This window comes from Setaria italica, chromosome VII (genome assembly GCF_000263155.2).
Source record: "Setaria italica strain Yugu1 chromosome VII, Setaria_italica_v2.0, whole genome shotgun sequence".
NCBI classification, from domain to species: domain Eukaryota; kingdom Viridiplantae; phylum Streptophyta; class Magnoliopsida; order Poales; family Poaceae; genus Setaria; species Setaria italica.
Window position 1 is genome coordinate 24,549,035 of NC_028456.1, and position 14,304 is coordinate 24,563,338.

Genomic DNA, 14,304 nt, shown 5'->3' on the forward strand with positions numbered 1-14,304 from the left:
GCAGAGATCGGATGTCTCGCCAGGAGCGGTCCTCGTTCGCTCTGCTATACTGCGCAGCAGGCGCAGCACTCGGCTAAGACCCAGAAGGCACTAGGGAAGGTAGTGGCCATCTAGTCATGCTGGCCTGCGGCCGGGCGGGCGGCTCGTCAGGAAGGGAGCTGAAGCCCAGGCAGCCCAGGAGGCCATACCGGTAGGGGAGGAATGTGTGCGACCGCATCTCCTCCGCCTGCGCACGGTTCGGAACCGAGTAGAGCCTCTCGTGCGCCGCCGCCACCGTCGTTGAGCGCCGCCTGCGCCCCCTGCCCTGACCTCGCGGACGAGCGGCGCGGCAGGGCGGGCGGGCGGTGGGCGGCGCGGCGGGCGGCGGGCGGCGCAACAGGCGGGAGCGGCGCGGCAGGTAGGCCGGCCGGCGCGACGGGAGCGTCTCCTTTTTTATTTCACGAACCGTTACGTTGTGTAACGAGTGGCAGTGGTGGGTAAATACCCACCAACTCCACGAGGAGGTCTGTAAAGAGGATTTTTGGAGCACCTCTTGAGGTACTCCATCAAAAACGTGGATCTACCTCCTGCTCCACCTTTTTTCCTGGAGCCGGAGTTGCTGGAGCCGAACGCGTTTGGCTGCGATTTTTTTGGAGTTGGTGGAGTGGAGTGATTTTTGGTGAAGTGAAGTGCTCCCAAACACCCCCTTAGTGAAGAAAAACACTGTAAAATATATCATAGTTAGTGTTTGTAAGAAGCTCCAGCTGCTAGACCCCGTCCTAAGAAAATAAATGCAATTGCTTCTAGGTCAACCCACCTGTTCTAGTACTAGCAGTATATACAATTTCGCAATGCTATGGGAGCGGTCCTGTTTATCGTCGCATTCATCATCCGGTTGACAAACTCTGTCCAAGCAGGTAGCATTCTGGTCGTACCACGCATTGTAGTGATGCCGTACCGTTGCTCTTCTATGCTAGCGGTGAGGCTCATTTATGGGATCGACAGGAAAGCAATTAAGGGGTGATCATGAGATGTCAGAGTCTCCACCGTTTGCACTTGTTTAATCTTAATGCAGTTGCTATCGAAGGTTAATGTTCTGACAGATCAGCTAGCTCTAGTATGCTCCAAGTACAGGAGGGTAACTCCAATTTTGGCTTCATCATGGTTTAATTTACATATCAATCTGGGAACAAACTTGGATGCAGTAATTAATAGTGATACGATGCTTTACTCTCAATTTTCAAATGTATCAAGACAGACCTTCTCGTGGAGTTGGCGGGTATTTACCCACCATTGCCACTCGTTACACAACTTACCGGTTCGCGAAACAAAAAGAATCCTCCCATCGCCCCCTCCCACCCTGCCCGCTGCGCCGCCCCTGCTTTCCACCGCGGCCGGCCGTGCCCACCGCGCCGCCCGCCCCTGCTCGCTGCGCAGCCCCTGCCCGCCGCGCCGCGCAGCCCCTGCCCGCCGCGCCGCGCAGCCCCTGCTCGCCGTGTCGCCCCTGCCTGCCGCACCACCCGCCCCTGCCCGCCGCGCCGCTCGCCTGCCGTGCCGCCTGCCCCCTGCCCGCGCGCGCCGCCCCTACTCCTGGCCTTCGTTTCCCTACCAGCAAAGGAGAAGAAGGGGAGAACTAAAGGAGACTGACAAGTGAGGCCCATTCACATGGGTATAATGAACTTTACACAGCAAGACCTTGTTTCCGGAGCTGGATCTGTGCATTTTGCCAAACATGTGGTCAGCTCTGGTATTTTTTTGGAGTTAGTGAAGTAGAGCTGCAATGTGATGGAGTTGGTGGAGTGGAGCTTAAAAATTTGAAGTGGAGTGCTGCCAAACAAGCTAAGCTTCGGATGTTCAATTCAGAGTTTCAAAATGTACCGTAGAGTGACGGAGGAGGAGAGGAGGACCCAGGCGTTGGGCTGGTTTCTACTTTCTCCAGCTAAGAGGCCTAGTTCAGCTAGCCCATTCTATTGACTATTGAGTGCCCTTAGGCGTGGGCCTGGCCCAGTCCGCCCCTGCTGTAGCTGGCTGTACCTAATGAACTTCAAACTTAAAAAAAAAGTTTCTCAAAAAATAACTAAAAAAGAAGAGAGGGATAGCCAGAAGAAATCACGAATCAACAAGTTGTGCAATGACACACAAGTGGAATCAACAAAACATATGCCATAATTTCTCACGAACCGTCAACAATTTTTTTTCGTTCAGTATCTTTCTAAAAAAAAGCAGTTCTTATTTTGACTTTCAGGCAACCGTTTCTGCGTCACTGTCAGTCTGGTCAGGTCATCAGACCTTGCTACTCGCCTCTGTGAAGGTGGGAATCCATCACTGCTTACAGAATGTTTGGATACTCCTGCTAAAATTTAGCACATGTCACATCAGATGTTTGGATGCTAATTATAAGTATTAAACATAGGTTAATTATAAAACTAATTGCATAGATGGAGTCTAATTCGCGAGACGAATCTATTAAGCCTAATTAGTCTATAATTTGACAATGTGGTGCTACAGTAACCATTTGCTAATGATGGATTAATTAGGCTTAATAGATTCATCTCGTGAATTAGCACAGGGTTCTGCAATTAGTTTTATAATTAGCTCATGTTTAGTTCTTCTAATTAGCATCCGAATATCCGATGTGACACTGCTAAAGTTTAGCACCTAGTATCCAAACAACCCCTTAGATGAGAAGAAGGGTCCGTTTGATTCAGCTTTTCTGAGTAGCGATTCTCTGGAAATCAAGCTGTCCTAAAAAGCTGATGTCCACAGAATTTGCTGGTAAGAAAAGTTGGGAGTTTGCTAACCTGATTTTCTATTGGGAGATTCGGTGCGCTAAGTGTACAATAACAAGTATGCCCCTAAAGCTGATAATAGCTTGTTTGGTTGCTGAATAAGCATAGAAGGTTATAATTACATTAATTTTTTTTACACAATTTGACTCTCCAAGTAATAAAACTACAAAAGAAAGTACACGACCAATCACTACCAAAGCCATAGCAATAGAATTTCGCAGTGCACTCATATCATTAGTGCACTCATATCATTATCATCTGATGAAGCGTTCCCATCATCTACAATGCTTGTGCTACCATCACCATCATTGTCATCAACATAGTTCTCAAAATCATCACCTTTTGACCCATCTTTGAGGCCTCAGCCTCACCACCTGCAACAGCACCCTCACCTTTACCAGTAGGTTCTGTAGGTTCATCTCCAATAGTCATTCCTGATACAAATGAGCTCTCATTTGTACAGATAATTGAATCAAACATTATTTGGAGATCTTCTTCACACTCAATTGGTTCATCTTTAAACATGATACGGCCTGGCATAGCCTAAAAATGTGAGAGAATAGTTAAATCCTTAAGATACGAAAGATTGTTATGCTTTATGTGCACTAAATTGCAGCTGTCTTTAATGTCACTCACCGCATCTTGCCTTTCCCACCAATCTTTGTCAGTGGTAATGCATCCAATGTGAGGATCCCTGCCCAAATCAGTGGCCCTTTGATTCAAAGTCTTCCACTATGTGTATATCCTCTTTAGTGCATCCCATTGATTCTTCATTTGCATATGTGTGTACGATCTCTTGGTTCGCTCATGAAGTTTTCTAATCAAATTTGCATATCCTACACTATTAGTGTTGCGGCCTATTTTTAGCATTCACTTCTTCCACACATATTTGATTGAAAACATTGACATCAAATGAATCCCACATATTTTTAGCCTTTTTCCATCTAAGCATATATCACAGATCAATGCATCAATGTACATGTACAGAAACATTTCACAGAGTCATCTAACTACAAGATGTACAGAGACAAGGGTGTTTGATATATCATACAGAAATTTGTAGATCGACTTTACAGCACTCACGTATGAATCATTTACAACCCATTTTTCTAATAACAGACCAATCTTTTAGTCAAATCAAAGGAGGAAAATTAGGTTACCTTGGGGTTGCTGGTGTCGACCTCCTCAGCCTTCGCAAGCACTCATCGATGCAGGGGCTTCAAGCCGAAGGGGAGGCCTAATCAAGTTCCTGGGGCTTCAAGCGGCAAGACAAGTGGCTGGCTTCAGGCGACCGCTGTCCAGGCGCCATGCTCGGGGCGCAGAGCGGCGCAGAGGGGCGGGGGTGGGGTGCAGAGAGGCCAGTGGCGGGGCACAGATGGGCCAGACGCGAGACGCAGCGGGAAGAGTGGCATGGCACAGAGGGGAGAGCAGCATGGAGGGGCGAGCGTGAGGGTGAAAGGTGGGGAGAGCCCTCCCCTTGGTGGCGGCGCGCGTGAGGACTGACTCGAGGAGGGGGTCTGAACCCTAAATCTTGGTATTTATATGATGGCAATGGGCAGGTAGTTTGATGCGAACTTCAGGGGTAAATTCAAGGGCAGGCGAGAATCGATGGGATTTTTCCCTAGCGGCGGGCGGGCCGATTCAGCGTGCTAGTTCATTTTTGGATGTTGTAACAATAGAGTCCCCTAGAATTGAGCAAGAATCGTGGCGTTTGATGGAGTTTGCTCGATTATTTTGGTAGGAATCGGCGAGAATCGGAATCAAACACCCTCGAAGTGTTGTCTGTTTTGGGCTCGGTGTAGATTGCAGCAGCAGCAGCGTGTACTCGCGATCTCTCGGATGCATGTATCGTACAGTAGCGTCAACAAGCGACCATGTTGTCACATGAATTGCACTCGCACTGATATCTGATGGATACATCGACCAGCTATTCCGGTATTCCTACTGCTCCTCGATTGCCGCCTTGGTCGTCCTCGTTCGTGTCAGCCAAGGAAGCCGTTGCAGAATACTACAGTATGGTCCTGTTTGGCATGGCTCCAACTATGGGTGGAGCTGCTCCACTCCAGAACTCCAGGTGGAGCCAGCTCTGGGTGGAGTTGGAGCGGTCTAGATGGGGTGTTTGGCCAGAAAAGTGCTCTCAACTCCAAAAAAAGATTAATTTTAGTGTGAATTGCCATTGTTGCCCCCCAATTCAGGCCCCGCTTATCATCCTCTCTATCCCCATCTTCTTCTTCCTCAGGATGGGGGCACACCGCCAGGGAGGAGCTGGGGCGTGAGGGAGGGGCCTGCGGCCTGGTCCGGCGGTGGAGGCGAGCAGCCTTGAGGTGGCATCGGTGGCCTTGGGGGTGGGGACGGCGGCTGGGCTCGCGCGGGATGGGGGCAGCAGCCGACCGGTGGCGTGAGGGAGGGCACGGCCGCCCGCCGGCGGAGGTGCACAGTCGGGCGAGAGGCAGGGCGCGACTGTGCAGGAGGCGAGGTGACGGACGACGCTGGCGCGGCGGAGGTGCGCGGCCAGGCGAGAAGCAACGACGACGGTGGTGGACGGCGGCCGCGGGGGATTTGCGGCGGCCAAGCGGCGGCCGACGGGGGGAGGGGAGGAGGGAAGACAGGCTCGCGGGACGAGGCCACGGCGGCGGGGCTCAGGCAGCCGGTGGCGGGGGTGGACGCGGGGGAACAGGCGCGTGGGAGGGAGATGTGGCGGGGGGGTTGTCTCGGGAGGAATAGAATGAACCGTTTTTTGTGTAACCAGTGGCATTGGTGGGTAATTACCCACCAACTCCACGAGGAGGTTCAAAACAGGTGGTTTTGGCGCTGCAAAAGAGGTGCTTCAAAACTCCACCTCCATTTGCATTACAGCTCCATGGAGTTGGCAGCTCCATGGAGTTTTGGAGCTGGGGTGTTTGGCTAGAAAATTAGATGGAATTGCTGGAGTTCAGCTCCAGAGTCATGCCTAACACGCCCTATATAGCTTCGCGTGGGGTGCCACGCCACACCACAGGTGGTCAACTCTTGCCTTCTGGCACGCTAAATAAAAGGACAGAAATAGGAAAAAAATGGTGTGCCTTGTGCTGCCTCTGCAACGATAAATGCCTCACATGACGCTGCGCTACTGCCAAAACCAAGGCATTCATGCATCTCGATGGCAGCGGCCTAATCAGGCAGGCTATCTAGTAATAAAGCCTAGTCCTGTGCTATGGAGGGTTCGGTGGTTGCGGTTGAAGTGCTCTCGGAGGCGTGGTTGTTGCGTAATGCCAAAATGTACTCCTCCCTTCGCTTCATGCCTTCATGCATGGCCGGTGTGTGATGGTGGTAACAAGCTAAGGAGGGGCTTAATTGAGTTGCGACTTTAGCAAAATCGAGGTCGATCAGGGTTGCAACCATGTGTAGCTTGTACTTGCGACAATGCTCTGCTGAAGTCTGAAGAAGTGCAGCAACGTAACTGCCGAAGAAAATTGCGAGGAAAACACGCGCCGTGCCAATGGGATTACGTGAGGAAGAATGCTGCGTCCCAAATGGAACATTCGCACGTGAGCGCGTCATATCACCCGCAGCGCACCCCATCGGCGGCATGCGTGGGAGAGCACTGCGCGATCCGCGACCGCGTAGCCTTTTCCCCTCGCAACAACCACCCGGCTGCGTAGGCGCAATCGAGTTTTGTCACCAGTGCAAGCGAGTGACTCCTGACCGGTGCACGGCAACCGTACCCACTCGAACGTATTTTACTCCGTCCGTAAAAAAAAAAACAATTCTAGAATTCAAAAGTTGTAAAAAAAAAAGAATGAAAAGGCTATCCCCGGCATTCTTTCTTCCTGTGAGTCCTCGGAATCTATCCCCGGCATTCTTTCTATGACGGAGGATTCTACGGACGGCGTGGTGGTAGAATGAAAAGGTGGCAAGCAGAACAACCACCAGCTTGGAATGAATGAGGGGGCGTTTGGTTCCTTTGCTTATTTTTAAGCAAGTGTCACATCAATATTTGGATACTAATTAGGAGTATTAAATGTAGGCTATTTACAAAACCCATTACATAAGTGGAGGCTAAACAGCGAGACGAACCTATTAAGCCTAATTAATCCATCATTAGCAAATGTTTACTGTAGCAACACGTTGTCAAATCATGGACTAATTAGGCCTCATAGCTTCGTGTATTCGATTAGCCTCCGCTTATGTAGTGGGTTTTGTAAATAGTCTACGTTTAATACTTCTAATTAATATCTAAACATTGATGTGACACTTGCTTAAAAATAAGTAAAGGAACCAAACCAGGCCTGAATGGAACCCTGCCTTCTAAGGTTAACTCATTGGCTTAACTAACCGGCCATCGACGGGTCGCCGTCTCCCACTTTTCCACCCTGGTAGATACGAGCTTTTTACTGTTGCTTCCTTTCAGATGCAGCAACGACAACGATAGGGGATTTAGGCCTGGTTTGATTTACATTGCTTATTTTTAAGCACCCATCACATCGATATTTAGATATTAATTAGAAGTATTAAACGTAGACTATTTACAAAACCCACTACATAAGCGGAGGCTAAACGGCGAGACGAATCTATTAAGCCTAATTAGTCCATAATTTGACAATGTGTTGCTACAGTAAATATTTGCTAATGATGGATTAATTAGGCTTAATAGATTCGTCTCGCTGTTTAGCCTCCACTTATGTAATGGGTTTTATAAATAGACTATGTTTAATACTCCTAATTAGTATCTAAACATTCGATGTGACGCATGCTAAAAATAAGCAAACGGAACCAAACAGCCCCTTACTGCAGTTTCCTCACGATCTTCGTGGCTATATGCGCTTCTGTCCTGTTGCGTGTTGGACGGTCAATGTGTTCAACTGTTCATCAAGAATGCATGGAGGGAGCATGGTGGCCGTAAAACGGTTGATATAGCTCGGGGTCTACCAATACGGCAATACAACAATACTATGCTGTTCCGCCAGAAATAAAGATCTTAGAATATCATAGCTACACTAACTTTAATTTAGGCATGTTTTATTTTTGGAAAAAGGTCAAATTTTGCAATTTGACTAACGTTTTTGCCAGAGTATAATTATGTTTGGCGCGCAATTTTTAATCAAAATTCATATTGCAAGATGCTTTTTCACAGTGCCTTGGTTTTTTTGCATCTAATGATAAATCTTGTGAGGAACAATGATCAAATACGACTTTCAAGATAAGTTAAAACAGATATATCTTGCATAATTGAACGGAGTGAATATGATTCAACGATTGCACTCTCCCTCTATTCCAAAATAAAAATCAAAGGCCTCTTTGCCCCTAACCAATCATATATGACCAGAGCGAGCTAGATCTTGAGTGCGACTATATCATGAACTCTTTGCACGGTACTTTGTCTTTCTAAATGACCAATGACTCCCACGAACGCTTTCTAATCTTTTGTGTGCTTTCTTTTCGACACCGGACATTCTTATTACTACATTTTGGTGTAACTAAAAGCCTACGAGCTTTATGTTCTTTTGCGGGCTTGCAACGGATGAGGTGGGCCTGAGCCTTTATGCTCTTCCTTTAAGCTCACTCTAGCGCCGCTTGGCTGGCAGCAAGATCTGTTCCGCACGGGCAGCACCGCTGTTTTTGTTCGTCTCCCGTGAAAAAAGAAATGGTTGTTTTGCTCTAGGTCCACAATGGCGTCATAATCTCCTAGGAGATAGCATATGCACCTACACTAGCTCAAGCAGTGCCATACTGCCATGACATAAGCTAAACAATAAAAATATTTTTAATAGTATTACTATATATTTTTCAAAAATATCTGTAAAATAATCGAGATCAGAAATTTGTTCTCCTAACACAGAGGCCGGACTTCGAAGTTGGAAGGCATTTGACCATGACCTCCTCCAATGGTTAACTCATACGATTTAGGAGTCTTCCACTAATAAGAGTCGAACGCTAACTTTTATGTCTATATAACCTCATACGCTTCACGTGATTTAGAGATGTGTGCATCAAACTATCATTTGAATAAGAGATAGCTCTTCATCCTCTCTTTCACATGGGGTAACAATTATGATATAATATACTTATGAGTCTACTAGAATATGGTTCATACCAAAACAAATTTAGTTGGGAATACGTATTTAGGAGCATCTCCAACCAACTGCCCATTTTTAACTCTTGAGTTGGCAAAAATATTTCCCTCTATATTGAGTTATTCATTCCAATAGACTATCCATTTTCCACTCTCCAAATCCCAACGGCAAGGTTCCTCTCTAAAATATACACTCTTCATCCACTCCAACAACCTCTCCATTTCGCACCACAACATCTTCTATTTTGCACTCTTCATTCGGGCAATTATTGCTCTAGCAAGGTAAATTGGCTTGTCGAGTTTAGCAAGTGTCAAAGAGTCGGATATAATGAAGATCTATATAGCAACTCTGTTGGATCATGATTTTTTTATTAAATTGCCAAATTTTAGCTTGACAAGTTGGAGCTACTCGGACAGTGTACTGCTATAAACCACGTAGAAGAGTTCAAAAACACTTGCCAAAATTGTTTCAAAACATAAAAACTACCAAAAAGAGAATTCTGGCTGACACCTCAGAAAACAGAAACCCAGCTTGAACCCCACGGAGGGAAAAAAGTAATAAAAAAACCAAGACACGCTTGGAAAAGCTTCAAAGGCCTCCTCGGTGTATCTCCCACCCGCCAATTAGGCCGTGTTTAGTTGGGGAATTTGGGAGGTGCCAAATTACTGTTACAGCACTGTAGCACACTGTAGCGTTTCGTTTGTATTTGTGAATTATTGTCCAAATATTGACTAATTAGGCTCAAAAGATTCGTCTCGCAAAGTACAACAAAACTGTGCAATTAGTTTTTAATTTCATCTACATTTAGTACTCCATGCATGTACCGCAAGTTTGATGTGATGGGGAATCTTCTTTTTGCATAGTGTCAAAGTTGGGAGTTGGGAGTAACTAAACATGGCCTTAATGCTCCTCGGGACCAGCGCCTCACTTCAATGCGAAGAACCAAAAAGGACCCCGAGGTAGAAAAGAAAGAAAGAAACTCGGAGGAGCAGCAGGGCAGCGGAAGCGGAGCGCGAGGACGGAGGCGGACTTGCTCGGCTGGGATCCCCCGCCCGGGGCCCACATGGCGGCGTCGCCTTGATCCCGGCGCCACCCACCGCGACGCCGGCGGCCGCGGCGTCCCGAGATGCCGCCGCGGGCAGCGGCGCTGCTCTTCCTCCTCGTGGTCTCCGGTACGTCCTTGGGACTTTCCTTATTTTCTTCGCCGGTGCTTTGCGTCTGGGGAGTTTTCTCGAGTTCGAGTTGCAATGCCGGGGAGAATTCTAGTCTGGCTTGCGTTCTCGCGGTGGGATCACCGGAGAGGAGCCGCGGGCATGGCGTGCGTGCCAAGTTCCCCTGCTTGTGCGCGGGGCAAAAGATGGTTCTGCCTGCCTTTTTGCTTCATGGAGCTGTTGCTCTCGTGATTTGGTTCGTCGGAGCGCATCTGAATCACGCCTCTCCCTTGACTCGGCTCAGGCTTAGCATGTAAAAGTTGCGATTTCTTCTGAAAAATCTGCTCTTCGAATGTTTCGCAATGGCGCCGCGGCGATTTCCCGCACGCTTCTACGCGTGCCTTAATACAACAAGGGCTGTGATGCGGGTGCGGCATTTTCTGCTACTTGCATCAATCCCGAAATTCTTAGACTTTCGTGGGTTTGGCGCGGTGCTTGGCGAGGGTTTTGGGCTCCTCATGCTGTCGTTTTTTTTCAAGGGTTCTTCGTTTTTCTTGCTAGAGCTGTCAATTGTCATTGCTCTCTGCGTTGCCTAACTGGATACAGACTGTACAGCTCCAAATGCGGGTAACAAAACCCAATTTGCAGTGCATTGAACACGTTTCCATTTTAGTTCTATTGTAAACAAGAGTTCTTTATTTTTGTTATTGTGATGCATGTATGCATTGTTTGGGACTTTGGGCTAATTGTTTCGTGTTTGAATATCTTATGCAGTACAATTCGGAACATCAAGTTCAACAAGTATTGCGGCATACTTATTTGGATTCTTGAGTAGAACCCATCTGCAACACTTTCCTGCCCTAGCCCCAGGCCCAGCCCCTTCTCCTCAACCTCAAGGTAAGTAGAAAAATTCTTGAGATTTGTACACATGAATAGTAGCATAGGTGTAACAACATAATAATTCTCACCATGACCAAAAATATATATTTCAGTGTGTAAACCCTTCCACTTTAGCTACTTGTTCTGTTTAGCATTCTTCATGCAAATCATTGTTCCTTTTGATTCTCAGGTCCCATTATTGCTCACCCAGTGCATAGGCATCACAGAAAAAGGCATCATGCTTCCCCACCACCTTCATCGCCATCATCAGAAAGACAAGGTTTTTAACTTTCTCAGTTATCCAATAGAAACTGCAAAATTATTGTTAGTACAGAAGAAAATAACAGTAATAAGACATGTCCATGCCTGAATTTTGACAGATTGCAGTGGAACAACTTGTTCTGCTCCGCTTACGTCGACTCCAATCGGTTCACCTTGTGGTTGTGTATATCCTATGCAAATTCAGCTTGACCTTGGTGTGGCACCATATCAGTTATTTCCGAGAATCGATGAGTTAGAAATTGAGGTTGCAGCAGGTACATTCCTGAAACAGAGCCAAGTTCGGATCATGGGTGCTGGGAGTAGTCTTCAAGATCCTGAAAAGACAACGGTAACCATTGATTTGGTGCCACTAGGTCAGAAGTTTGATAGGACTTCAGCCTCACTGATTAGCAACAGATTTTTGCAAAAGAAGGTGCCAATAAACTCATCCATTTTTGGCGACTATGTTGCTACATATGTTCATTATCCAGGTGAATACTGATACATTCACACCACTAGCCTTCTATGGTGGTTTTTGTTTGCTTTATTTAATCATACATATATTGCAGGCCTTCCTTCTTTGGTACCTATTCCTGGATCCTTGGGTCCAGTAAGCAGCAACGAGGACCCTTTTGGTGCAAATATACACAATAGAAGCCATCATAAGATTAACTCTAAAATGGTTGCAATAATTGCTCTATCGGCTGTGGTTTTTGTTTTGATGTGCTTCGCCATTGGCATCATTTGGAGATTTAAAGTATTAAAAAATTCTCATGCTACTGGCCCTATTTCAAGTTCGTCCATCACCAGAAAAGGAGGTAATTTTCGTGACAATTGGCACTGTATACTACACCTATTTTGTTGCACCATAGTCATTTGCATTTTGAATAAGATGCAAATTACATGTGGCCCTTGACCTTGTTTCTAGAAAACAGTGCTTTGCACTCAGGTACCCAGAACTAGAATCTGGGTCGTGTGATCCAGACTCCTGTGCTCCCGTCTCCTATTACCAGGAATTCACCCTGACCGGATTAAAATTTCTTGTTGGTTCATTCCTGTTTCAATATGTTGCTCTATCTGGTCTAATTGAGGCACTATTGGTACTTTGGTTTGTCATATTTTGAAATATGTTGTGACACAATAATATTATCACTAGTTACTAAGCTAATTTTTAGTAAGCAAAGAGTAATGACTTGAACACGAAGGGCTCTACTTATGATCTTGCTTTAATTCCTGAACAACTATGCATCAGAGACCATAAGACATCCTCATTTAGAACATGAATAATGAATTCCCCTTGATTTTGTAATATATTTTTTTTTCTGTTTCAGGTATGCGATCATCGTTCTCTGGTACGAGCAGCTCGACAGCATCATTTGCTTCAACGATAGGAACTTGCCCATCCACTGTTAAGACATTTACAATAACCGAACTTGAGAAGGCCACAGAAAACTTCAGCTTCAGTAAAATAATAGGTGAAGGGGGTTATGGGCGCGTTTATCGTGGTATAATTGAAGATGGTGTTGAGGTTGCTGTCAAATTGCTCACAAGGAAACATCAGAACAGGGATCGCGAGTTCATTGCGGAGGTTGAGATGCTAAGCCGTTTGCATCACCGCAATCTTGTCAAGCTGATTGGTATATGCATTGAACGGAGCACGAGATGCTTGGTATTTGAGCTTGTTCCAAATGGAAGCGTTGAATCTCATCTACATGGTATGTGAAACTATGTTAAATTCATATTATCTTAACATTACCTACATAATTCTTAAGAAACTTGGACTGGGAAGCCAAGAACATTATGCTTGGACCTAGTTTGTTTTCTTTGGCATCTAATATTTTTCAATTTGTGTACTTCTATTTTGATATTTCAGGCTCAGATAAAATCTATGGTCCGCTTGATTTTGACACTAGAATGAAAATAGCCCTCGGTGCGGCACGGGGACTAGCCTATCTGCATGAGGATGCCAATCCCCATGTCATTCACCGGGATTTCAAGGCTAGCAATGTTCTGTTGGAAAACGATTTCACTCCCAAGGTTGCTGATTTTGGGCTGGCAAAGGAAGCATCAGATGGGATGGATCATATTTCTACTCAGGTCATGGGGACTTTCGGGTACGAGCTCTACTATTACTATTCCACAATTGCCATCACAAAATTCTTGAATGCACTTTTGATGACGGCGAGCGTAATTTACTCATGAATCTTGATACAAATTATTTGAACTATTTATACAATTTTATTTCATTACTGCTTAATTATGGATCATTTCATTCATTTATCTCCATGCTTTGCAGGTATGTTGCCCCAGAGTATGCGATGACGGGGCATCTACTTGTCAAGAGCGACGTCTATAGCTATGGTGTGGTGCTCCTCGAGCTGCTGTCAGGCCGGAAGCCCGTGGACATGACCCAGCCACCGGGGTCCGAGAACCTGGTCACCTGGGCGCGTCCACTCCTCACCACCCGAGAAGGCCTTCAGCGGCTGGTGGACCCGTCGCTACCGGCGGGCTACGACTTCGAGAAGCTGGCCAAGGCGGCGGCCATCGCGTCCATGTGCGTGCACATCGAGGCATCGCAGCGCCCGTTCATGGGCGAGGTCGTGCAGGCGCTGAAGCTGATCCACAGCTGCGGCGGCGCAGCCGGCGATGAGACCTGCAGCGGCTCCTTCGGCGGCGGCGCGACGGAGGAGTCCCCCTGGAACGACGGCAGCCGGAGCACGTGGAACGACGGTCCCGCCACGCCGGGTCCGGCGTTAGCCCTGGGCTACGGCTCGGACCCCGCCGGCGCCGCGGACGACGAGCGGAGGCCGCGGTCGGCGTCGAGCGCCGTGCTGGACAAGATCGAGTCCCTGGCGATGTACGACTGGTCCGGCCCGCTGCGCTCCAAAGGGAGGCTCAGCTTCTACAGGCTGAGGGGGAGCATGAGCGAGCACGGCCGGCCCTCGGACGACGGCAGCGTGGAAGGCTACTTGATGTAAGCCGGCTGGCCGGCGACGGCGACCGTCCGCAGATTGGCGCGGCGGGCGCGCCTTCGCGTTTCTTGTCTCGATCTAGAATTGTATAGCTCCTGCTTGACGAGATTTTGGTGCCTGTTGCGAAGAACACACCGTTCTGATCCTCTAATGTAGTCGATGCATTTTGGCCCGGAATAGACGAGCGAGAACTGGAGGCTGTCAGAGTTGCCAACCCATC

At 47.4% G+C, this 14,304-nt stretch overlaps 1 protein-coding gene across 1 annotated transcript; it reads left to right on the forward strand.

The window, feature by feature from the left end:
* Nucleotides 1–9,947: 9,947 nt before the first annotated feature.
* LOC101765747 (receptor-like serine/threonine-protein kinase ALE2) lies at nt 9,948–14,302 on the forward strand. Its single transcript, XM_004976118.1, has 8 exons — nt 9,948–9,993; nt 10,747–10,869; nt 11,042–11,131; nt 11,232–11,603; nt 11,682–11,930; nt 12,444–12,827; nt 12,986–13,226; nt 13,409–14,302. The coding sequence occupies exons 1-8, from the start codon at nt 9,948–9,950 to the stop codon at nt 14,088–14,090; spliced, it is 2,187 nt and encodes a 728-aa protein (XP_004976175.1). The 3' UTR covers nt 14,091–14,302.
* Nucleotides 14,303–14,304: the final 2 nt, after the last annotated feature.